The sequence below is a fragment of the Citrus sinensis genome, chromosome 7, assembly GCF_022201045.2.
Source record: "Citrus sinensis cultivar Valencia sweet orange chromosome 7, DVS_A1.0, whole genome shotgun sequence".
Classification (NCBI taxonomy): domain Eukaryota; kingdom Viridiplantae; phylum Streptophyta; class Magnoliopsida; order Sapindales; family Rutaceae; genus Citrus; species Citrus sinensis.
In genome coordinates, this window is record NC_068562.1 from 11,508,203 (window position 1) to 11,535,615 (window position 27,413).

At 31.3% G+C, this 27,413-nt stretch overlaps 2 protein-coding genes across 2 annotated transcripts; both read right to left on the minus strand.

The window, feature by feature from the left end:
- Window positions 1–4,627: 4,627 nt before the first annotated feature.
- LOC102627694 (embryo-specific protein ATS3B-like) lies at window positions 4,628–6,007 on the minus strand. The gene is made up of 3 exons (XM_006465282.4): window positions 5,812–6,007; window positions 5,597–5,704; window positions 4,628–5,071 (listed from the first exon to the last, which is right to left on the minus strand). Exons 1-3 carry the CDS (start codon window positions 5,923–5,925, stop codon window positions 4,802–4,804), a joined length of 492 nt encoding a protein of 163 aa, XP_006465345.2. The 5' UTR covers window positions 5,926–6,007; the 3' UTR covers window positions 4,628–4,801.
- A 5,060-nt stretch (window positions 6,008–11,067) lies between these two features.
- On the minus strand, window positions 11,068–14,152 carry LOC102627195 (uncharacterized). Its single transcript, XM_006465280.4, has 5 exons — window positions 13,898–14,152; window positions 12,708–12,821; window positions 12,435–12,514; window positions 11,835–11,959; window positions 11,068–11,361 (listed from the first exon to the last, which is right to left on the minus strand). Exons 1-5 carry the CDS (start codon window positions 13,948–13,950, stop codon window positions 11,290–11,292), a joined length of 444 nt encoding a protein of 147 aa, XP_006465343.1. The 5' UTR covers window positions 13,951–14,152; the 3' UTR covers window positions 11,068–11,289.
- Between the last annotated feature and the right edge of the window lie 13,261 nt (window positions 14,153–27,413).

Below are 27,413 nucleotides of genomic sequence, written 5' to 3' on the forward strand. Positions count from 1 at the left end.
AAGACAATTTCTAATTAAACCTATACTCAAAATCAAATAATTTTTATCCCTTAAAAATTCCTTATACGGCATGTTTTCATTAAGAATTTTAAAATCTTTATACGACATTTGGTATAAACTCTCTTTTCTTTCTTAAATCCTAATCTAAGAGTTTCAAATTTAGGAGAAAATAATCATACAAACAGATGAGGATGATAATAAAAAATAAGTTTGCTATTATTTTATTGTTTTACAATTATAATGACAGGGAGAGTGTTGAACAATGTTCAACAAATGTTTAACAAATGTCAACTGTTTGGTTGATTATTGCTGAATAAATTACTATTGTTCAAGTTTTGTGTCTTGTATTATCTTATGTAATATCTGTACAATGATTGTGAAGGAGGAAAGTTCTACCATAGATGTCATTCTTGATAATAAAGTAGATGTTATGGATTACACTGTTGCATTCACTACTGAAGAGGTATAATGCTAAATAAATCTTCTTACATATATTTTCTTTTCTTTGAATTGTTAACTAATATATTATTAAACAATGGGGTTTATACTAATAAATTTAAATTAAGGGTATTTTTGTCATTAAAGGGGTGTTAAAAGAATTTTATAATATTTTAATGGGGTTAATAAAGAAAAGAGGTGTTGAGAGACATTTAGAGGGGTGCCAATAGTCCCACTCTAATTTTTATAATGGATTTGGATCTAGAGCATAGTAGATCCAATCCATATCTGCTTCATTGCCATCCCTAAATGGAGGGGACTATATGATAATTTAAGAAAATTTGAGGAGTGTAATTGACATTTTCCCTTGTTGAAGCCCGAGCCCGACCCGACAACATAAATAAAGGGCCAGAGCCCAAATAAAAAGCCCGAATTTTCACCTTTGAGTCGGGCTCGGGTTCACCCTAATATATATATATTTTTTTAATTTTTTTTAACATCTAAATAATTTAAATTTCCTCTCCTAATATATTAAAATTAAATATAAAAATTACTCTAATCAGTATCTCAACCATAAAATTATATAAATAACTAAATACAAACAAAAAAACCATGTCTAATTCAAATAAAGTCACACAATTCAAATAAAAACATAATTTTTTTAATTATTAAGTAATCGTGTTGGGTCAGCTAAGCCTCAAACCCTGACCTGAATTTGACCGAGCTTTTATTTTTAAACCCGAGACCGAATTTTGACCCTTAAATTTGGATCAAAGCCCAAAAGATTTCATTATTAAGCAAAACAAAGCTTAAAATTCAAACAAATCTAGCTTAGAGACTAAGACTTTTTTTTTTCAGGCCTTGGATATAGAAGACGCACAAAAGAAAATTAAGCAAAACAATTATCTAGTGGAACACACTAACGAAACAGTGAAACCCAATGGGTTTAAAATGCTGTTCAAGGTTGTTCTCATAGAGCTAGTATAATCAAGTAGACTCATAGCCAAAAGTAACGTATTTCAATTTTCACATTGCATTATGCATATTTGTTTGGAATAAAAATTTTGAGATGTTTATCATTACTTTATGTATTTATTCATAAAATGAAAAGTACATTCATGGAAGTGCAAGATGTTACAACAAAGGGATAATGACATCTTCGTCAACGTTTTACACCCATTTTGTACTTGGCATTAAAATAAACGAAAAGAAATACTATTGAACGGTAAATGTGCTCATAATTTCCACATATTAGTATGTCCAAATTACAAGGGTCAAATTTTATTTAGAGTTATTTTCCTTTTACTACTTAAGTTATTGTGAAATAACATATATATGTAACAAGTATTGCACCCTAATATTTTACTACTAAAAAATTAAAAAATCTTGTATTTTACTACTTTTTCGTTAGTTGACCGTTAATTGAAATATAATATACTAATTTTACCCATACTTTAAGGAAAAAAAACTATTAATTAACAATAAAAGTTAATTATTATTAAATATTAATCATTGTACTAATTAATTTGTCTTTCAATTAAATACTAATTTTATTTTGATAATCAATTATCAATAAAATTTAAAAATTATAAATTTTTATGTCATCAATTAACTAAAAACTTTATTATTTAATACTCGAATGTCTGTGATTGTTTATATTATGTTTGCATGTGTTTGTATGTATGTTTGTTTGCTATTTTTTTTAATCGATAATTAATAATTAAAATTAAACTGATATTTAATTGAATGAAAAATGATTATAATAAATGCAGTACAGAAACTTTTGGTTTCAGATTTTTATGTAAATGTAAACTTTTATTTAATTATTTGGGCTTTTAATATAATAGTAAAAATAATTAAGTTTTATCGTAATTTCTGTGGTTTTTTCCCCTTAAAGTAAGGGTGGAATTGATATTTTACAACTTAACTAACTGTCAACTAATGAAAAAGTAGTAATATGTAATATTTTTTAATTCTTTAATAGTAAAATGTTATGATGTGATACTTATTGCACCGAATTGTTATTTCACAATAACTAAGTAGTAAAAAGAAAATAAACCTTTTATTTAATATTAATTTTAATACAAAAAGTCATTTTTACCCTTCAATAATGACATTTTTCGTTAATATTTTAAAGTCAGAGACGAATCGTGATATTGAAAATTTATGCAAACAAATAGAATCCGAATGGTAAAAAAAATTGATGGTAATTCTTCTACAAACGAAGCATTTTGGAAGATTACAAATGACACGAGGAGTGAGAAATTAACAATAAGAGCAAGGGCCGCCCAAATCCGAGGCCCAAGCCCAGCTAAGGCAGTTGCCCGAAGAATGCACACCCAATCCAGGGCCCTAATACGTTTTAGGCTGTTTATTGATAAACCTTAAGAAAATCATGAAAATAAAACATGTTCATGCATCTTAACAAAGTCCTGAAGTTACATTTAACTTGACGCCAGGAAAAACTCACTAACTGATTTTCTTGTCCTTACTATCTTGTTACTCATTTTTACATTGCTTTGCCTGGCTGTAACTTAAACAAACCTTTTAACAAATATTTAAAGACTTAGAATCTTAATAAACATAGCAAGACTCACGGTGTATTTTTTTTTAATTTTTAAAATCAGCCAATCATATCTAAAGATGGCTAATGGGCTGTGTTAAGTGTTACCCTACAGGCCTACGAGCACAGTCTTATTAAAGTAATTTTTAAAGATAAGTAATTGAATGTCATTATTGTAGCTCCTATTGACTCAAACAAAAATAAATTAAAGGAAGAATTTTTTTTTTTTTACACTTACCTAAAACTCCTATAATTGCATCCGCACGAGGGTTCTCTTATTTGTTACAGAATTCGTAATCTTTTTAAATAATCGAGTTCGGATTAAGGTAGCGTTTACTTTTTGAATTGGATTGGGAATCCTGAGGAGTGGGAATCCTAGGATTGGGAGTGTGGAGTGGGAGTGAGAGTAGGTTGTTTACTTACACTGGAATGGAAGCATGGAATGGAGATCAGAATCCAATTTATGTGTTTACTTTATCTTGGATTGGGAGTAAATAGTTTCAAATTACAATTTTATCCTTATTTAAAGAATTATAATTTTTAATTACAAAACTAATAAAAAAATATATTTAATGAATAATATTTATTTTATTATATCTGTAAATTTATTATAATTATTAATATTCTTAATTATGAACAATAAATTATTAATTGTAATTTTAATATAAAATGAAATGTTATTTTATTTTATTTAATATAATTATATTAAATTTATTATTATATAAAATAATAATATAATATTATTTAGTACAAAATTAATATTTTCTTAGAATAAAGTATTTATTATTATTATTAAATAAATATAGTACTATTATTTTTAAAATAAATATAATAATATTATATTTATTAATTCTCTATTAATATAATAATATTATTTTAAAATAATTTTAACTTAGAATCAATGTAAATTATTATTTAGTTAAATATAATATTATTATTTAAATAAATATAATATTATTTATTTTATTTTATTAATTATATAACATAAAATAAAAAAAGGGTAGAAATGGGAGAGGTGGGAGTGGATTTCCACTCCCACCTCCCCCAATGGGAGTCCCACTCCCACTCCCCACTCCAAAAATGAGTGGGGCCCACGGAGTGAGACTCCCAATCCCTCCCCATTTTAAGTAAGTAAACACTGGAGTGGGAGGAATCCACACTCCTCACTCCCACTCCAGCAAGTAAACACAACATAAGTGGAGTGATGATCCTTCGAAAATGGACCCGGATGAGCCTTAGATATCAGTGTTCCAAAAAATAAAAAGTCATTTTACTCCTTTTGGGGTCTGTTCAGTGCCCAATCTTAGGGAGTGCATTACTTTTCAAAGATAGAGTAATCCTAGTTTGCCTGGACGAAACTACCCGAATTTCACCAGACAAGCCGGAAGCTATAGGCCTTGGGAAGGCTCCTACCGGATGGTTTAGAAATAGCATGAAATGAATTATAAAATCTTAATACATACATCAACTCTTAACCTTCAAAGCCACATCATCGACTAATCCATCATCACGTTATAGTCAACCTTTTAAATATTTTTGGCAACAGATTGTTCAACTAATTATATGGTTATCATCTGCATAAGCGTCAATAATTCTATCCTAATAAGACAACTTTTAGCATGCGGCTAAAGTAATAAATTATGTCTCAGCCATAAATCTAATAGCATTATTATTCTAATCTCAACAAAGCTCCTGATAAAAATAAAACATGAAATGGGAAACAGAAAGCACCAAATTGACTACAATTCACTAACTCTCTAGCAACTACGGGTCACATTAAAGCATGAGCTCTCTATCTTATTACATTGCTGATTTGGAGTCTGAGGCAGCATTACAATAATTAAATCCATACCAAATGTCATCAGGGATCCAAGTATTGTAATAAAAAGTGATAGACCTCGTGTAGTAGCCGTACACTGTCACACTTTCTGGCTTCCAGCCATCGTATCCGCTTCTGTAGAGGTACAGATAGCAAATTTGGTATGTACATGGTCCGTATAACGTATATGTGTCTGTGGAACAACTTTCAAATGTCCTCGAATACGGGTCATCTAACCTCGGAGCATAGACCTAAAAATCCAAATAAAAATGAGCCAGAGCTAAAATCAACACACTCGTGACATGGGCAATCTATACAATTCTGTGTTATAAGTGATACAAAAGTCTTAATGTTTTATTAGAGTATTTTCAATATGATTATTTTGTTTGTAACTGTTACATCATCTTGGTAACTATGTTTTGTTCATGGTTCCCTAATTTTGAGTAACACCCACTATTGTGATCCCCAACCGATTAACAGTATGTTTATAACTGTTATATCGACTTCCTACCGATGCGGGCTGGGTTCGAACCCAGGCCTCTTATAACACGCCGAGAGATTTTATCAGTTAAAGCCAACTAACATCCAGTGTATCTTACAAGTATAACACAACACATTCACTCTTACTTTACCTAACTTATACCTCACAACTAGTGAATTAATACAGCTACCGTCACACCTCAATCCATACTAATCCTACAGGTATATATACAAATAAAAGTTTGTATGTATGTATGTATGTATATACTATATCGTTTGTGTATTTAGATAAAAACCTGATTGCCATAAGCATCACCAAAAGCGAGGCTGATTTGATCACGAGTGTATCTGGTTGAAGAACAGCTTGTCCTAATATCCACCGTGTAAGAGCAACTCCTATCATTCTGTCAAAAAAAGATTATAAAAGTTGCACATAATCAAGATTTTAAAAATCTAATCCAAAAATTTTTATTTAAAAAATAAAATAAAGAAAAGGAAAAAAAAATGATACCTGGGTAGCATTGACCTTGAAGGATCTGTGTGGTTGAGGCAGAGGCTCTATGGGCCTGGCTTCTGAGCTGGCGAATATGAGAAGCAAAGAGAGCAAAAAAACCACTGCTTTCATCGTCTCCGCCCGCACAAAAAACCTGTGAGTAAGAGAGAGTGAGACTTACAGTACGTTGGTTGAGTGACGCATTTTATGTTCAGAACTTTCTGGTGAAATGTCAAAACGGAAGGAAGGGCAGACTAGTCTTTTCATTTACTATTAACAAGTGAGGGAATCATTCAAGATGCTATTTTAATGCCCCATTGTGTGTGAACCACGTGTAAGAAGTACACGGGTAGGTAGCTAATTCATCAGTTTGCTTTGAGACCACATAAAATAAATTACTATTTATTTATTTTTAATTCCACATCTGAACACATCTAACTCATTAATTGTGTTAAACTCAACTCCGATATTCTCAATGTTGCCCCGTGAGAAATAAACATTAAAATCATGTTTTACGCACTAAACGTAAACCCCACATCATACCACCCACCTATAAATTTTTTTTCTTCTTTTTACCCTACTCACTCACTTTATAAAATTTTTGGCCCGGGGCTAGGTTTAGGTTTTTATTTATTTTTAAAATTATTATAAATTTAAAATAAATTAATAATTATAATTATAAATAAATTAAAGAAACTGAATATTTAAAATAAAATAATAAATAAAGTAAATAAAAGCTTAGAAATTTAATTTTTTTAATACTGAATTCTTTAATTTTATTAATTAACATATAAAAGAGAGTTTAATATTATAATTATAATTTTTTTGAATTATTATTGATTTATAAATTAAGAATTTAAGTTTTTTTAAGTTTTATTTTTTTAATTTTAATTATATTATTATAATTTATAATATTTTTTTAAAAAACAATAGTGGATCTAGATTTAGCCCAAATTATTATAATTTATAAATAATGGCTAACTTCAAACTTTTGTAAAAAATAAAAAAAAAGCATTTTAAATAATATTACCCCCAGTCATACCAATAGTCTATTGTATGTTGATATTATTTTGCTTAGGAGCAGTAGCGTTCAAAATGTTCTGTTTTTTTTCCAATACAAATATAAGGAAAGTTTAGTTGCCCAATTTTTGTAAGTTCACCTTAATTTTGAGCCATTCTATATTTGAACCAGAAATACAAATCAAATGTCTTAATAAATTTCCAGCGAGCAATTCATATTCAAATTCTTCTCAAGGAATCTGACTTAACTGCAGGACGCGTGTATGTGTTCAGTGACTCACCACCAAATTGGATACAGCAGACATTTGTCACGTGAGCAAGCAAAATGCCACACATTAGTAGTTCTCATCTCTATAAATGATTTTTTTTTTCAATTTATATTGCATAAATGTGTATCCATCTCACTGATATAAATTAATTTCTAACAAAAAAGACGTTTCTATAACAAAATAAGTATGCAATACCAAATATCTATATATACATATTCATGATCGATTTATCGATTATAAAGCTACAGGAAAGCGTGCACAAATTTATATAAACTTGGGAAACATAAAAGATATTACATACTAGAACAACAATAAAGGGTGGTGCACATCTAGGTAGCTTCAGACGCCGGATTTATGGTTCTCCGGCCAGGAAGAGGCGGTAGAGCATCGCCTCGCACTCCTTCATAAGGTTGTAAAGCAACTCCGTGGACAAGAAAGGCTGGTCTAGGACCCTCGGCACGGAGTTAAATTGAACATTTGAACTGCTTGCTCGCTTCTTTTGCTTCTTTACTATCTTTCTAAATCCTGTTTAAAGTTACAGATTGCCTGATCATATAATAAAAATCCCTTGGAATCATGCAAAAAGTACGTATCGAGTTTGATTTGCTTTGGTTTAGTTATAGAATTCTTTTCTGATACGGATGTCTACATGTTTTGAACGTATTTTACAACAACATGAAATATTTTATATTATAAGAAGCTGAATCCACATTTTAAATATTATATTGTAGACATTCGTACTTAAGGATGATATTGGTTTATATTTTTGTAATCTGAAAATCATGAAAAGAAAAGATACCTGTGGAGTTAAGGACACTGTAGTGCAACAGACAAACCATCTCTGCGTGAAAATCTAAAATACTCTTTTGCAAATTCAGCATCGTCTCACGGCAGCAAAGGTTGGCTTCCATATTTTTCAGCTCCTGCAATGCCAATCAGCGGCCAATTTCTTCAACCAGTTCGTTACTGTTATGATCACTAATCAACGTAAGAAAATGACTGGCCAATCACATAGCAATCCTTCTTTACCCCTATATATTTCTGGGCATTTACTTATTATGAAATACTACTAGACAAGATTTTCTCCTTTGGTAAATGACAAACACGATACAATGGGCAAGATTAATTTTTGGGAATTGCACCATGACCATTAACTAATTGTGTGAAAATGAAAAAATGAGATATAATCATTCTCTAATATAGACAGACGTGCTTAGTTGACTGCTTGATTTCTAATAAACATTGAATGAAATCGTATCTTATAAAAAAGACGAGATAAATCTTTATTATATACCTTTAATCTGATGACATAATCTTCCTCTTTATCAATGTAAAATGTATTAACCTTGTGCAATTCCACATCTAATAATTGAGTGAATCTCATGAAATTCACGTCCACTCTGCCATTTCCAGCATGTAAAAGATCTTCAATGGAAATTCGTGACCTCTTCTTTGCCCTGGACACAGGATCAATCAAATTCAGTTGTTTCTTCAATTGCTTGTAAGATATAAACTCACCTCTCCATTCAGGGAGGCATCTCTCTATCTCTTCTCGAAGCCTTTTCCCGTACTTCATTGCCAAGTAAATTAATTAATTCTTCCTTGCTGCATTGTAATATGACAACTCTATACTTATATATATATGCAGCAAAATTGGAAGCATATCCAAATTTAATATCCCAAGTGGATGCATAAATTTTGTTGGTTTTGGCTCAATTTCTTTCAAAGAAGTCATTCCTTGAATCTATCGATATAAGAAATTGATACTCTTAACATATTGTGTATTCCAAAGTTTCTGGCTTCCTGCTACGATTATATTATTCATATTACAGTAATAAAGCCAAGTAAAAGTTTCCTTAAACCTTGAACAAAATCAGAATCCTGTGCGTTACCATTTAGGCGCCAAGTATATCCTAAATGTTGTGCCAAATATTCTCATCGAATCACCAAGTACAATCAACTATGATACCTGCATATTCGTGTGACACGCTCCAGTTGTTTTTATTAATATTACTATTTTTTTGACACTTTTTTTTTTCTTTTCAAAATGATATTACGATCTTCTTATCATTTAGAGTAAAAAACACATTCTATTAGAGTGCATATTTTTTATCTTTTAACTTGTCCTTTATTTTAATAAACATGAGAAAATACACTATATTAGAATATGTGTTTTGTTAATCTTTTTTTTTCTTTTAACTTTTGCTTGTCTCTTATTTTAATAAACATGACAACATACGCTATTTTAGAGTATGTGTTTTTTTAATTTTTTTTAATTTGCCCCTTATTTTTGTTGATGTAAGAGATTCTCTTATTATAAAATTACTCCAATAAAAATTATGCCTAATTACCTATATAGTTATGTTGGCCGGCTACCTTCAAATGGTAGGAACTTGGAAGCAAATATTTCGCCACTAATGCACACAAGAGGCCTTAACTAATTACCATCCAACTACTATTGATTGATTTTATTTATTTATTTATTTACCATACTTTCCCAATTTTTTTATTCAAATGATATATCTTTCATTGATTGGTTGATAATTCTCCATAATATCTAAGTCAATACACAAAGGGTGCGTTTGGTACACGTATTGTATTATGTTGTATTACATTATTTTAATGCTGGTGTATTGTATTATATTGTATTGCATTAGCACTATATTATAATAATACTGTACAATGTTTGGTACTACACTGTATTGTAATAATTTTTTTGATTAATTTAAATTAAATTTTATACTATATTATATTAATATGTTATATTATATTATTATATTTAAATTGTATTAATATTTTATATTAGATTAATATATTTAAATTGTATTAATATTTTATATTATTATTAATTTTAAATTAATATTATTTAAATTTATTCATATTTAACTATTTATTATTAGTTATAATAAATTATAATATAAAAATAAAAAATAATAATATTGAATAATAAATTACATATTTATTAATTTATATTAATAATTATAATATAAAATAAAAATATTATATTATATTATATTAAATTAAAAGTTATTATTATTATTATAAAGCAAAAGTCAAAAGTCAAAAGTCAAAAAGTAAAAGCAAAAGTCAAGTTGCAAAGGTAAAAAGCAAAAAAGGGAGAAAAAAAAAATCAAGCGGTAGTTGCCGCATTAACTTAAACCCGACTGTGAGTCGGATTTAGCTAATACAGCAACTTACTGTATTAACTTGGCCCAATAATGTGGTGTTATTGTAACTTTTATTTTGTTAAACATGAACTTGTATAAAATTAATAAAATGAGGGCTTTTAATACAACAACTAAACAAGTCCAAAATCAATTACTCTTTATTTAAATATGATTGTACAAACTATTGATATTTGCAATTTCAAAGATTTCGAGATTTTGTCTAAAATGGACGGGATATGTCTGCGTGTGTGTGTACGCGAGATTTTAATCTCATCCACGCGCGTGGGAAGAACAATGATTCGAACGGGTATGGGCTGATATCCCAACTTCTGTTTTCAATTCCTGCCGCGTTGTACTTTAATTAATTCAACTCAAGAGATGATAATACAAACCTATTACCTATACATATACGAATGGATAAAATTATGGTGCAATTGTAGTATCATATTAAAATTACATCCGGTCATTAGATCTAGTCACAGTTATCACCATAGTTGGATCTAATGATTGAAAACAACTGTAGTATGGAACCAACGATCCTACATATATATATCTATATATATGTGTGTGTGTATATAGATATATACATGCATATATATATATATAGTCAATGGATTTATATTCTCTGGTCAGCCACATTGCTTTCTCAGTTACCAATGTGATGACGAGTTAAAAATTAATTTATGCGTCACCAAGATTTCAAACAGCTTCATATTATTAGGTAATAAATTAATGAGAAATAACATCTGTTGATACAAAATTACTGTTGTTGGTTAATGTTTAAACATTCTAATATAAGGCTCCCAGCCAGAAAGAAATCTCAAATAAGAAATTAAATTTCTATGGGATTGCTGATCAGTACCTTTAAACGGTTTCATAACAAATTGTCATCAGTTTCACATACTGATCCAGCAATTTCATACATTCCAATCAGAAATTACAATAAGAAGTTACAACCGGGGTCTGAAGAGAAACAATGTTGTATCTAAGCAAGATCTTTAGTGCTGTGAAAAGAGTGGCTTTGCTATTGAGCTATCAGTTTAGAACTCATTCGGAGGCTTGAGTCTTACAAGTCTTCTGATTCGGTCTTTCTCTGTGTTCTCCAGCAATCCCTTCAAAATATTGTGAGAGATAAAATGTCAAGGACGCATCCGCATTAAATCACGCAACATGACATGCAGAAAGTTCTAGAAGCGAAAAGAATAGCAGCCTCCAGAAGATGGCCATAAAATGTAGTGATCGTAAACTGAGGTCTTTAACTGTGTTTTTTTCTTATGAATACAGGCAATGCTACAGAATGTTCAGAATTACTATCAAAAAGCCTTGACCACCATGCCCATCAAATGAAGCCTTAGTAGTGTATGAGAGAGTCTGTCCAAATATAAATTATTTTCACCACATGCTAATGACAACAAAGATATACAAATTATTCGATAATATCTATGATGATGTCCATGAAACAAAAACAGATGCATACTTGCGGGCATTGGCAGTATAGGATGAGCAAACCAGTCAAACACAAGGAAAATTCCAGATTTCTCATCAATTTTATCATATATCAAAATAGTTAGATTCATCAACTCACCTTCCAAACTATTTCATCTAAGCACAAACATATCTTTCCGTATTTATCCAGGAAAAGGCGCTCAGTCGGAATCTTTCCACATGCATCCTTGACAGCTGAAGTAATAGCAAATATCACTTCTGCCACTACAAGAAAACAGGTGGGTAAAAATTAGGTGATAAATCAAGTATTAAGACCTTGGGGACCTCAAAATCAATGCAATTCAACATGCACTGCATTGCACTCATAATGTAACTGATGTACACTATAGTTAAGCACTCTAAGCAGTCTTAAAACTAATTACAGAGTTGAACCACTGAAAGAAAGCATGTAAAGACAGTATTAAGTATCAACATGTCACTGCTAATTGTAAATCATTCAAACTTGAAGATTTAGAGAGGACCAAAAAGATGCATAACTCGAGACAAATATGCCTTGCATGTTTGGCATCAACAGGTTTAATGATTTCTTCCTAACCTAGCATGAATGCATCCGACTCGTTGCCCGGAGCCTTTATTTGAGCATTATACAAGTGCGCAAGGATCCTTCAGGCCATGGCCACACCAAAACTATAAGATAAAGACTCATCACATGCTTAAAGAAAAATAAAAATATACTTACACGCAAGTTCATCATATTCATCCTTGCCTACAACAAAGATGCTGACATCACCAAGAACTGTGTAGACAATATAGACTGACCTGATGAAAAGACAAAGTAATTTCAATTATAACTAACATCCCAGAGATGGTAAAATAACTTCAAGCAGAAATGAAAAAAAAGAGTAAAATCACAATGTGCCTCGTAAATGCGCAATGGTGGACTAAAGGTTGTTTTGTAAACAACCAATCCTTTAACTAATGGATGCTCTACAGAGTAAAGGGGTGTTCATACTTGTGGCTGGCAACGAGAAGCTCTTCATTTTTGACACCTTTAAGATTATCTGCACCTAGTTTAACTAAGAATGATCGCCAATGTAACCGTTCCTCCGCCGGAACTCCATTAAACCTGCAAAAAGAGATTGGTCTTCAAACCACTACTTGCATTGTGCTTAAAGCAAGAAACTACCTGTCACCTCACAAAGGAGACCAAATCAATGGAAACCTGATTTTCTGCAGAACACCAAGAAAGCAACCTTAAAAACTAACAACTAATTTCCTGACAAAGAGATAGATACTCTGACCCACAGTCCCGCACAGATCTCTATATAACACTGGTTCACATACACTATAACAATGTTTCGCACAACAATGGTTCAAATATAGAGCCCAAAAGGCCATCATGGAACCAGGCTAACAGAACTTTCCGACAGATGTTGGTAGCCAACTACTGTATAGCCACACACAATCAAGAACAAGAACATTAACTGACCACATGATAGACACCACTCTGTCTCCATCCCAAAACCATGTTACATTTCAACCATGGTATGATCCCACCTACATTGACAATAACGAAAAACATGTTTCACCACTAAAGAGAATTCCTTTTCCATCTCAAAACCTGGAAATGGGGACAGCTTGGATATTAAACCAAAAGACAATTGTAATATTAAACTCCGTATCCCAATTGTCAAAAACTCATATACCTAACCTGTAGGTGCTCCTACACAAACTAAAAAATAAACATAATTGCAAGCCTACATCCATCAAGCGACCTTCAGCCCAAAAAATTCATTTTCAACTATTACACTTCTAACAACTTATTATAGCAATTGGGTATATCTATAGTTCTTATTTCTTTTGTACAACTAATATCAACACTATTTACAAAATCGAAGTTATTCAATTTTTTTCCTTTTTTCAAATTATTTATGTCTTAACAACTACTATAAGAGGGAAAAAAAAACATATTTTAATAAGATAAAGTGAACTCATTTGATTGAAATGATTGATTTCAAGAAAATTCCAAAAACCCCATTTGAGATCTAACTCGATATCAAATAAGTAAAACAATTAATCAACAAAACCGCAAAAGGGTATTATAAAATAACAATTTAAGTGAAAAAAATCGCAGTAAATATATATGATCTGATCATTTAACCCCAAAATAAAAAAAAAACTGACGTGCGGATCTGTACTTACCTTTCAACGAGGATGTTGCCTTCAGAGTTTGCGAACAACACTGCCAGTATCATTTTCGAAAATTGAATCTTTCTTTTTCTTTTTATTTTTCTGCCGTGAAATTATATGGAGAGAAATTGAACGTCGTTTTTTTAATGCGATGTCCGTAGGAGTTTCAGGCTTTCGGGTAAGAACTGGACTCGGTTCGGTCGGATCTAACGGGCCGGGTTCGATTGCATAAAATCATTCAAGCAATTGCCTGGATATACCCAATTCCCTCCGAAATACCCCATATATGCCATAAATTATAAAACTCTTTAGTCTTACACATGTATACTTAAAAAAATCAGGAAAAATACAAAAATAACCTCAAATAAATCCTCACAAAACTAAACTCATATCCTCAAAATTCAGTAAATAGTCTAGAATACTTGACTTCAACCGAACCATGCACAATTAGTAATTTAACCTAAATTCTCAACTTTTTTCATGTGAGTCGGGTAAATAGTCGAGGATACTCGACTTTAATTGAAATAAAAAATTATCTGGAAAACTCTCGACTTTTTCATATAAGTCAGGTAAATAGTCGAGGATACTCAACTTTAATTGAAATAAAAAATTATTTGGAGATTTCTCAACTTTTTCATGTAAGTTGAGTAAAAAGTCGAGGATACTGAACCTTAATTTAACCTTACCCAATATTTATTCAGTAAAAATTCTTGACTTTTTATGGAAGTTTGGTAACTAGTTCAGAATACTTGACTTTTCATTGGAATCAGATGGATTTTTTTTCAATCCGAATTATCCGAAATCCGATTGGATTCATCTGAATCCGAAAATTGCCCACCCCTAGGTAGGAATGTATGTATATTCTTTCTTTTTCATTGAATTTGTGAAGTGATTGTTTAGGGACTGCTCGGTACCCTAGGCTTGTTTGCATTTTTTATTTGAGAATATAGTTGTAATACATGTTTGGTTCGGTGGATTGAATTCAAAAAATAAATTATAAAACAGATAATTCAAGGCTTGTTCAATATTGTTTCTGAATTAGTGTTTTTTAAAACAAAATTAAAAATAAAATAGTGTTTTGCAGTTACTGTATGTGTCTGATATTATTCTCAGTAGCATGTATTTTAAAATTAAAAATAGTAATATGTATTCAGTAAACATAATTGACAAGAATAAAAATAGTAAATATATGTTTGGTAGTATTATTTTCAAAAATATTTTTACTAAATATTTAAGCCATATTTATAATTAAAAAATAATTATTTACTAATACATTTTTTTAAATCCAATAAATAAGTTTAATTAATATTAAACATGAAATGTTCCAAGTTTAATTAATATAAAACATGAAATATTTGATTCATTGCTCTACACACGCACGAACTGGCCATCACTACACTGACCAAACGCAACAAAAGTACATGTAAAAGAATGAAAAGAAAAAAAAAAAAACTGAAGTAACAATACATAGCAAGTTAGCAACCCCATGTAGTGGGCTTCAGTTCAGCTTAGCCTTCAAAATCAGTTCTGATCCACTGCCGACGCTTGCTCTTCGTCTTCTCATCGAATTCTTTGGCTTTAATCTCATCAATCTTGGCTGTACTTGCCATGGATTCCTCTTGCACTTGAGCAGCAACGGTCGATCCACTACCAGCGGAAGTAGCAGCAACTATCCTCAGTGTAGCAGCAGCAGTCTATCCACCACCAGCTGAAGCAGAGCAAGACGCAGCACCACCACTAGCAGTAGTTGAGACGGTGCTGAGATGCAACAGCGGCAACCGATTTTGCTTGAAGAACTATGACGGAAAGAAAGGCTGTGACAGTGAATTGTGGTTGATGAAGAAGAGTATCTACGGAAAGAGACAGTTGTAAATTTAGATTTGAGATAAAAAGAGTGAATTGTGGTTGAATCAAGTTTGTTTTGTAATTTATTCTGTAATTTGGTTTCAGATTCATTGAGAACGTGTTTTATCTATTTTATAACTATAACGTAAAATTTGAATTATCTGTTTTATAGTTTTTTTTTAATTCAGTCCACCAAACGTGCATTACATATGTATTCTCAAAACAAAAATGAACACAAGCCTTTAAAAACGGTACCGAACAGGCCCTGATTTTTACTTTATAGTTATAAAACTGAGGACAAGTTTAGTGAATCCGAAACCAAATTACAAAATAAATTACAAAACAATCTTGATTCAACCACAATGCATTCTCTTTATCCCCGATCTAAGTTTACAGCCATCTCTCTCCGCGGATACTCATCTTCTTCAACCATAATTCACCGTTATAGATTCTCTCTCTGTCACTGTTCTTCAAGCAAAATCAGTTGCTGCCGCTGTGTACTCGGCTCTGTCTGAACTGCAGGTGGTGGTGGATCGACTGCTACTGCTGCACTAAGGATCACTGTTGCTGCTTCCACTGGTGATGGATCGACTACTGCTGCTCAAGTGCAAGAGGAATCCATGGCAATTGCAGCCAAGATTGATGAGATTAAAGCCAAAGAATTCGATGAGAAGATGAAAAGCAAGTATGAGCAGTGGGTCAAAACCGATTTTAAAGGCTGAGATGAGCTGAAGCCCTCTACCTGGTGTTATGTATTGTTACTTCAGTTTATTTTTTATTACTTTTATATGTACTTTTGTTGTGTTTGGTCGCTGTAGAGATGGCCAGTCCATGTGTGCGTAGAGCTATATTTCATGTTTTATATTAATTAAATTAAATTATTAGATTTTAAAAAATTTATTAGTTAAATAATTACTTTTTAATTATAACTATGGCTTAAATATCTAGTGAAAATATTTTTAAAATTAGTACTACCGAACATATATTATTTTTTTAAATTTTAAAATATACGATAATAAATGTATACTTAAATTCGAAATACAACAATTGCAAAATATTATTTTTATTCTCATTTTTTAAAAAATAATTCAGAAATAATACCGAACAAGCCCTTACCTTTCCAAAATAAAAATTAAGCGATTGTTTGACTTTACTTCCAACCCAAAAAAAAAAAAATTACTATTTATTCTTTTATTCATGCATTAACTAAAAACTAATAAAATTCTTCCCAATCGGATTCAGATGAGCCTCTGAGTTATTTTAGAGAAATTAACATTTTTATTTTGTTGAGTCTGACATGAAATTGTGAAAAATAAATGACATGTAAAGTAGATATTAACAAAAATCAGGACATTTAATATAATTTTTAAAAATATATCAATTAATTGATAATTGACTTGAACCCCCATTGGGTCAATTATGCTAAAAAGATACCGAACGTCCAATTTTGGTATATTTTTTAGCATTCTCTATTTTTTTGTAAATAATAAAAATTATAAGTGTAAAAAAATTTACATTTTACACAATAAATCCCAATTAAAAAATAATAATTTTAAAATATTAAAAATTTTATTTGGCATCTTCTTCCGTCCATATTGTTTTCTGTAGATAATAAAAACTAAAGTTTCAATAATTTTACATGATAAGCTCCAATTAAAATATAATAATTTTAAAATTCTAAAAAACATATTCTCTCTCTATCTCCTTCTCAATCAATCTGTCATACTCTAAATCTCAATTTATTCACTAACAAACATATAATTCTTCTAAATTATCAAAAAATTATCTTTTAATCATATAAATTAGATCATTTTCTTGAACATAAAATCTGAAAAAAAAAAAATAATGCTTGCATTCTCTTAAAAGAAATCTATTGTATTTATATTTTCTTCTTTACTATTGTATTAAGAAAAGAGTTGCATATTACTTTCCATAACAAAATCTAAACAATTAGGGTCTACTAAATGTGGTTAAATATGTTGGGATAACTGTAGTCTCCGTGTAGTGTTTGACATAAATAAGTAAACAAAAAATAATACAATTTGGGCCTACTAAATTATCATGTGATACTAATGTTTTTTACCCCAAGGAGACCCCTAGGATAAGTTTTTCAAACTAAATTTTTATCTTGTATTGTCTATCTTATATTAACAACAAAAGATACAAGGATTATTAATTATGTTAGAGTTACATTAAAAGCCCTGAAAATTAGTAAATCTTATTTTTTTTAAAGGTAATTCTCTCATAATCTATAAATTTAATAACATAAACAACACAAAATAAAAGGATTACGTTAGAGTTACATTAGAAGCCCTAAACACTAGTTAATCTTAATTTTTTGGAAAGGTAGTTCTCTCATTATCTATAAATTTAAGTTATTATTCATTTTTTACAATTTTAAATTTAAGTTTCATTCTTTACAATTTTAAATTTAAGTAATAGAATAAATATTATACAATTTATTTGTTTTCACATGAAAAAAATAATTGAGAGAATTTTTTTTCCAAATATTATCTCAACATCAGATATGTGATAAAATATAAGTAATTTTACATAATTTCAAATTTACATAAAGAAATTTATTATTTTAAAAATATTATTTAATGAAATTTAAATGAGTATTGACGCATTTATTTAATATTTATTTATTTATTATTTTAATATTGTTAAAATTTATATAAATCTTACCTAATCATGTGTTACACTAAACACAAGATAATGTTATTGTAATCCGATTAGTATTTTAAGTAAATGGGTGTAAAGAGCATTTTAGCAAGTTAAAATAATCCATTCATATTTTAATATTTAAATATATTCATTTACTAAATTACCCTCAACTAAGATAAAGATAATAAAATATTTTAATAGACTTTTGTGCCAAAGCTTTGAAACCTAATCTTTCCTTATTTTTTTTAGAAAACAATAGGGGCTGCAACATTAATAACCAAGTAATTACATCCTTGTTATTTAAATAGTTTTTGCAACTCTCGGGTTGAATCTAATGCTTAGATCACACTAAGAAAAAAAATGGGGTGTGAAATTACGATTGCATGCTAGCTGGACCCAAAAAGGATATGCCATTATTCTTATTCTTAAAATAAATTCCCATTATGACAATAAAAATGTGAATCACATTCAAGCACGTATAAAGGTTTCATGTTAGCAAGAAGTTGTTCTAGAGTGCTAGGTTGTACTAGGGATGACAATAGGGCAGATATGAGTTGGATCTACTCTGCTCCAGATCCAGATCCATAATAAAAATTAAGATCCGTATCTACTCCAAATCCCTCATGAATCCATATTTTTCGCTCAATATCCAGATCCAAAAAAAAGAAATAAATATCTATATCTGCTCCAAATTCGAAAAACAATTAAAATTCAAATATGTTCTATATCCGTCATGAATTTTAAAACTCAACAATAAAAAAGTTATAATTTGTTAGAATGAAAATTGAAGGCTAAAATGTATTGATAACAAATAAATTATATAATATTTCTCAAAAATATAATAAATATTGTAACTTATACTTTTACACCAAAACAACAAATAAGAAAGATAATAAAATATCATTCAAAAGTAATTGCAAGAGTAAGATCAATCCAATATTCTATTATCTCCTCCATAATTTTAATATCCACGACACACTTACCCTCATTCCTACAACATTAGATAATGACATATAAATTAAATATGATTTATATTCAGTGTTTTATTATTTTTATTATGATCATATTTGACTAAATATATAAATAACTATATTTCTTAAAAATTATTTGGCCAATATAATAAAATAAATTGCTAGGTTGTATTACTTGGCTCGCAATTTTAATATTGCATGAACATGCTTTGGGGCTGGCCGGCCTTTAAATTTACAAAACGAACTTTTAAGTTTTAAGAGTTTAAATATATGGTAAATACCACTAATGTGCTGTGAATAAAATTTATTATCATTATAATTCCACAATTGTTAAGAAACTTTTAAAATAAAATAAAATTAAAAGATGGGTGGATATGGATATGGATTTAGATATTAAGATAGATCCAGACCTACTCTAGATCCGCCTTAGATCCGCACATTGATATCCAAATCTGATCCGATTGAATTTAGATCACGTGGATCTTGGGTAAGATCTAATCCATTGTCATCCCTAGGTTGTACCTCATAACTTTGCACATGACGAGCTCTAATTAGATGGTTGTGGGCCCCACAAAAATCTCCCACGCAACTTCACGCATTAGAACACTGTTCCAAGTTAACATAAATACAGAGCTACAACCTACAAGTACTCATCGCAGTATTGTTTGCAACAGATTTTGGGGTCAATGAATAAAAAACTACAAAACCAATCCAAGAGCAATAAATTTATATTTTTGTCGGGGAGCGGGGTACCTCGCTTGTTCGGCACGTGCGGGCTGTTTAGGTTTTTTGTGGATGGGAGGAGGATTGTGATGACGGTGGATATGGAGGGGGTCTGACTTTAGGTGCGGAGGGCTGGTGAAACTCGCCTTAAACCTGCGAAACAACCAAAAAAGAGGTCAGAGGTGGAGCCGGGGGTGGCCGGTGACCACACTTCGACGCTCAAGTCAGAGTTGGATTATCTCAGGTTAGAGAGCTTGCAAGCTCTCGGTAATGGAGGTTTTGAGGTTGAAGAAATCCTCGTTTTTCGTGGTGAGTCTGTTCACTCACTTGATAAAAATCAAACCTGAGTATTTATATGGTGTACCCCGGTCGCCGTGCCACCTGGCGCTATTTTAGTGGCGTTCCCTGCTGTCATGTCAGGAATATTCTTATTTTCATGCGTATGACAGCTTAGACGTTTCAAAAATATGCGTGGAGAGCAAGTTTGTGGCGTATTCACGTGCTGGGCGTAGTGAAGTGGTCCTGCATACCTCTGCAATTTCGTTGTAATTTTACAGGCGTAGCAAGAAAAGCTGGTGCTCCCAACAGTCACAATATCAAACTTTTGGCGAATTTACTGGCGTGACAGGCGGTTGTCTCCTCTTTTGCGACACGAGATTTTCTCATCGATTCCTTATTTTTTGACACTTTTTCAGCCGATCTTTTTGAGATTTGGAGCCCATATATCTCTTGATATTTTACGAAAATTTTTCCTCACCTTTTTGTCCTTGCTCGTTGTACCCCAGGTATCGAGTTTTGTGGGGTAGGTCGGGTACCACGGGTACTGAGTTTATAGTGTAGGTCGAGTATCTCGAGTACCGAACTAATGGTGTCGGTCGAGTATCTCGAGTACCGAGCTAATGGTGTCGGTCGAGTATCTCGAGTACCGAGCTAATGGTGTCGGTCGAGTACCTCGGGTACCGAGTTTATAGTTTAGGCCGGGTATCTCGAGCACTGAGTTTATAGTATAGGTCGGGTACCTCGAGTATTGAGTTTATAGTGTAGGTCGGGTATCTCGGGTACTGAGTTCATAATGTAGGTCGGGTATCTCGAGTACCGAGTTTATAGTGTAGGTCTGGTATCTCGAGTATCCCGGGTATCGAATTTTATGGGGTAGGTTGGGTACCCCGGAGGATAATTAATAATTACATAACCTTTGCATCAACACGTGGCGCTTCATTTTCAATACTCTATTTATCCCCAAACAACATCCTCCTAATTTCTTTTTGGTGAATGTAATTGAGGTAAAATAAACTCATAGAAGAATTGTGAACGACACGTGGCGATGTTCAACTCTTCCTCTCATTGGATTGGATAAAAAGAGGTACCTCGTCTACCACCCTTTGGTTGACTATGTGAATTCCCAACATTAGAGAATATCTTGACATTTTTTATCTTCTTTCTTTCTCCTTTATTATTATTATTTTTCGTTTTAGCCCAATGAACGGAGGCTCCTTGAATGGCTCGGGTACCACTCCTTCAATGAGGTGTACTCAGTCTCTTCACTTTTTGGGGTGTGAACTAGTTCATCCAAAAACTCAAATATTATTTCCTCTCTTACTCAGTAAAAGTGCTTGTGTAAATGGACCAAGCTGGAAAATAGCAGCTCCAGGGGGCACACCGAGAACCCCAAAAAGAAAGATGGACTCCCTCTTCTCTATGCCTTATAAATAGCTATTAAATTTGGATAAGTTGGAGAGGGCGGAGCTGATTGATCAAAATTTTTCATTTGCTTATGGGGACGAACCACCAAGTATGTGTAGAGGGTGATGTAGGGGCACCCCACCATCACCCATATTTTGTTTTCTAGTAATTGGCAAGTATAGATCGCTCCGGTGAGTACTTCAATGCCTTTCTTGGCCGCATGACGAGCTCTAATTAGATGGTTGTGGGCCCCACAATAAAACTCCCGCGCAACTTCACGCATTAGAACACTGTTCCAAGTTAACATAAATACATAGCTACAACCTACAAGTACTCATCGCATGTATAACATGTGTGTCTAGCATAGCCTTAATGTGTCTTATCAACTCCATCCATAACATGTATGTCCAGCATAGCCTTAATGTGTCTTATCAACTCCATCGATGATGAATGGAAAGCTTACTCACATAGTCACATAGCTTTCATCCCTTTGGGAATGATGTTGATACTTGCCTTTCTTATTAATAAAATTTCATTTTATAAACAAAAGATTATAGCACTGCTTTAGAATAAGGATTTTAATTTTTAAAAAAAGCAAAAACCATTCATGAAATTAATGTAAATAAAATATCAGTTGGAAAATGATAAAGGATATAAACTATTCTAGATGCATCTTGTACTATTTAATGTATAATAGAAGTTACAAGTCCCATAAAGAGCCAACGGATGATAGGAACAATTTAGTTTTGTTGAGATATCATCATGATTAACTTACTTAAGCTTTCATGATGCTGTATGTACTAATTAGAGTTGTGCAAACATGTAGAGGATGTTAGCTTGTACCTATTAGTGTAATTGAATGCCAACTGGCATCTTGCAATTGGTCAAGTTAGTCTATATTAGTTATAGCTATAAAACGAGTACAAATAGTGTTGTACTTGCTCAACTTAATACATCTTGAATTCATTCAATAAATTTCTTGGTTAGTCTAGATTGTTCTTGTTCATTTTCTCACAATCCAAACAGCCTTAGCAAATTATAATAAGTTTATATCTCTTGTTTTAGGCAATGAAGTCCTTCAATGGTAAACGCACAATAGAATTTTACCACTTAGGTCTCTTTTTTTTTTCAATCACTTAATTTTTTTATTGTTTTAATTTTAATGTTCAAACTTTATTTATTAAATGATAAATGTAAATTTTCAATATACAAAAATTTGCCCTTTTTAAAAAATAATTTTACATTAGACCAATGACGTAAGTATATTATAGTACAAAAATAATTTAAAAATTGCCTTTAATGGTAAAAATGAGGAATATTAGCAACTTAAGCATCACTCTCAAAAAATTGATCCTTAAACTAGCCCATATAAGGTTCTTTAGGTAGTTAAGATTTGTGGTGTTAAATACGGTAATATAGTAAGTAAAATTTGTGGTGTCGAGTATATTTGTTACGTTTAATGTGTGGTTATAATTTGTGTGGTAGTTAGATTATACGATTGTAATTAAATTGTAAAAAGTATAAATACATATTTTCTTAGTTGATATCTCTTTTCTTAGTTGGTTTAAGCAACAAGAAGTAGTAAAACTTCTTAGTTCTAAAAGAGCTGTAATTAAGGAGTTGTAATGAGTTCTATTGAGTTCATTAAAAAAAAAGAAGTGTTTTTGAGTGTTTAATCATTCAAATTCTCCAACAAAGTGGTGTAAGAGTTAGTAATTGGTTCTCCACATAGTAGTATAACATATTAAATCGAACATCTCGATGAGAGGAACACGATGCCGTAAGGATAAACTTGATCGGAGTTCGAAGTGCCCACACTTGCCACTAGAAGTTTCTGCCCTGACACTAAGTCGACTCACCGAGTTGAACCAAAATGAACTAAGGTGAACTACATTGAATTGAGTCGATCCGAGATAAATTGAGTTAGAGCCGACTCAAGTGAACTGATCTGAACCAATCTTTTGACTGTTGACCCTTAGCCATTCACCATCGACTGTCAGCGCTGATTATCGACCTGTTGACTGAAGTTTAAAATTTTAGTCAAAGTCTGTCCATAGGTTTTTTGATGTTTTGGATCCATCCATGCAATCAGAATTTTTAAACTTTGACTTTATAAAGAGTTATTGCAAGTAGTGGCATGGCATCATTTTAAATTCCATTACTAAAGGGAAGCAACTTCAACAATTGAAGACTAAAATGAAGACCCTCTTTAGAGCTCATAATGTTCGGGAAGTCATTGAAAAAGACTAGTACGAGCTAGAAGATAAGGCTTCTTTGACTCAATAACTAAAAAATAATTTAAAAGGATTCAAGAAAGAGAGATAAGGTTTGGATGATAATTGATTTGAGAAGATTTTGAGTGCAGCTTCAGCCCAGAAAGCATGTGAGAAGCTCTGAACGTCTTATAAACAAGAAGAGAAAGTGAAAAAGGTGTGTCTCTAAACTATAAGAGGTAAGTTGGAATCGTTGCACGAGAAAGAAGCCGAGTCCATTTCCGATTACTTTTCAAGAGTTCTGGCTGTTTCAAATCAACTAAAAAAGAAACTACGAAAAGATAGAAGATGTAAGAATTATACAAAAGATATTTCGCTCATTCACCGAAAGATTCGAGCACATAATTGTGACAATTGAAATGTTAAAAGACTTAGAGGCCATGAAATTGGAGTTCCCTGCAAGCCTATGAAGAAAAGCATAAGAAAAAGCAATGAATAAGCAGCTCCTTAAAAATGTTGAATCAATTAGTAAAAGTACAAGTGAAGGGTAAAGATAACATTCTTTTTCGTGGAAAAGATGGCATATGTTTGTAGTCTAATCAGTCTATGATCCCTTGATAAAAGTAGTTATTTATTTCTCTTCATAGATGATTTTTCACGTACTTTTTGAAACAAAAGTCAAAACTTTTTTAAGCTTTTAAGAAATTCAAAAGTGCAGTAGAGAAAGAAAGTGGACTTTAACTTAAAGCCACAGGATCTAATTAATGAGGAGAAATTTACTTCCAAAGAATTCCAAGAGTTTTTAAAAGCAAATGGAATTCAACGACCTTTAACTATTCCATATCTCCCTAACAAAATGGTATGGTAGAAAGGAAGAATAGAACCATCTTTGAGATGGCAAGAAGCAATCTCAAAAGCAAGAAATTGCCAATAACTGTATCAAATGAAAGTTATCATGACATTTTTAGATTTAAATCAATATTACTTAGAGAGTAAATTATGTGTTTCTATTGCATTTTAGTTATATTTTGCATGAGCATCCATTTTAATTTATTTTTAATAAATTGAGTTTGTTTTAGATAATTTCGTGCTTAGATTATATGCATGATTTTAGGTGACCAAAAAGCTCAAGTTTTAGAGATGAAATACTGCTACAACAAACTTGCAGAGATGATACAATGAGGAATTAGAACAAATTTTAATCAATGATGATTGTTGTAGCCATAGTAATCCTGGAGCAATGGCGGACTGGATTTCTCGCATAATAACTGAAAGATTGTAATATGAAGTTTCAAAAATAGATGATACGCACCACATACTTTTGGTTGCTTTAATTCTAAATTATGAAAGGAGCACACATGAAAAGAAAATGAGAAAAGTTGTCACCCAAGGAAAAATAACAGAGAAAAACAAAGAGAAAGCAGAAAATAAGAGAGAATTGAGGGCTGCAACAGAGGATTAAAAAAGAAAAACGAAGGATATATCGCAAGATCAAGCGGACTTCAATTCCTTATCTTATTTTCGTGTTTTTATTTACTTATAAGAATGTACTTGATGGTTAAAACAATTTTATCTACTGTTTTATCACAAATCATGAACTGAATTCTATTGTGGTTGAGTGATAAACAATTTTAATGATTATTTGACTTACATATGTGTATTGCTCTGTATTTGTTATAGTATTTTGTCTTAACTTTACTTATTGCAATTCTCTATTTCGGCTAAGGACTTATTTAGTGGATACTAACTAAGAAAGAGCCTAGAAAATGTCTAACTTAGTGGAATAAATTAAGACAATACTTTGATTTAGATTGGATTTCCTAAGTTAAGTTCATCTCAATTTGAATAGAGCCACACTTAATATAAAAATAGTGAAAAACAAACATATGAATTCATCTCGTAGGGTAAAAAGAACATAGAATGCATAACGTTATATCTAATATTAGCATAACAATTGGTTAGTGTTAGGTTGAATTAGGATATAAGATATCCAACAAGTGACAGCTGATGATGCATGAGAGATTCTACTCAGTGCTGTAGTAGATGTTGTAGCAACAAGATCTTAATTAAAAAAAGTCAATACCATTAAGTGAGTTTAACCACTCAACTACTCATTTCCCAGTGATTATATCCTTGTGTTTGATGTGAGAATTTTTCTTATTGCATTTTATTTATTGTATTTTTATTTTAATTAGTTCATTAGATTCATTAATTGTGTTATTTTAATTTAGAATAAAATTGCATTGTTAAGATTGCTATTGCAAATCTAATAATATCAATCCATGTAGAGACGATCTAAATACTCATTAGTATAATATTTGTTGTGTACACTTACACATTAACACCTATAATCACCCAATAATTGCTTAAGGAATTTTGGATAGAAGCTGTTGTATGTGCAAAATATTTGTCTAGTCGATCTCTAAAAAAAAATTGTACGGGGCAAGACACCACAAGAAACATAGAGTGGCAAAAAGCCAGACATCTTCTATTTAAGAGTTTTTGGAAGTTTAGCTCATGTACGTGTACTAAATGAGAGAAGAACTAAGCTGTATGACAAAAGTGAGAAATTTATCGTCATCAACTATGACAATAATTCTAAGGGATACAAATTGTGCAATTCAAACAACAGAAAAATCGTGATGAAAAGGAGAATGGAATTTTAGTTCTAAGTAGATGATTTCAACTTTTACCTTTTCGAAGAAAATGAACAAACATTGAAGGAGCAAACATGAGAAGAACAACAAGAGCCTATAACTCCACCTACCTCTCTATCATCAATCACTTATAAAGGTTTACCACCATCATTTTTTTAGGAGAGATATATGGCACGCATGATAAGTTTACAAGATCTTTATGAAGTAACTAGGAGACTTGACAACCTCACTCTCTTATGCCTCTTCACTAATTGTGAGCAGTGAACTTCCAAAAAGTTGTACAAGATAAAAAGCAAAGACAAGCAATAGATGAAGAGTTCAAAGTCATTATGAAGAATAACACTTGGAAGCTTACAACTCTTCCGAAAGGACACGAGGCCATTGGTGCCAAATGGTGTACAAAATTAAAAAAAAATGACAAATACGAGATAAAAAACACACAGCAAGGCTAGTTGCAAAAGGTTATAGACAAAAAACCGGCATTAACCATGATCAGGTATTTGCTCATGTTGCCAGACGGGAAACTATAAGACTAATCATTTCATTAGCAGTCCAAAAAATGTTAAAGATTTTCCAAATAGATGTGATCAAGTCTGCTTTCTTGAATGGGTTCTCGAAGAAGAAGTCTACATCAAACAATCATTAGGCTATGTTGTGAAAGGATATGGAGACAAAGTTCTGAGACTAAAGAAGACCTTTTATAGGTTAAAGCAATCACCAAAGGCATAAAATAGTAAAATCAACAAGTATTTTCATGAGAATGACTTCA

What these genes read in the sequence shown, in the direction of transcription:
- LOC102627694 (XM_006465282.4), bottom strand. Translation starts at nt 5,925, where the DNA reads ATGAAAGCAGTGGTTTTTTTGCTCTCTTTGCTTCTCATATTCGCCAGC. An exon ending in TCAAGGTCAATGCTACCCAG is followed by an intron (nt 5,705 to 5,811) that starts GTATCATTTTTT and finishes TTTTTTTGACAG; the next exon opens with AATGATAGGAGTTGCTCTTA. An exon ending in GTGATGCTTATGGCAATCAG is followed by an intron (nt 5,072 to 5,596) that starts GTTTTTATCTAA and finishes TTGGATTTTTAG; the next exon opens with GTCTATGCTCCGAGGTTAGA.
- LOC102627195 (XM_006465280.4), bottom strand. Translation starts at nt 13,950, where the DNA reads ATGATACTGGCAGTGTTGTTCGCAAACTCTGAAGGCAACATCCTCGTT. An exon ending in CTTCTCGTTGCCAGCCACAA is followed by an intron (nt 12,515 to 12,707) that starts GTATGAACACCC and finishes TCTTTTCATCAG; the next exon opens with GTCAGTCTATATTGTCTACA. An exon ending in TAGATGAAATAGTTTGGAAG is followed by an intron (nt 11,362 to 11,834) that starts GTGAGTTGATGA and finishes AATATTTTGAAG; the next exon opens with GGATTGCTGGAGAACACAGA.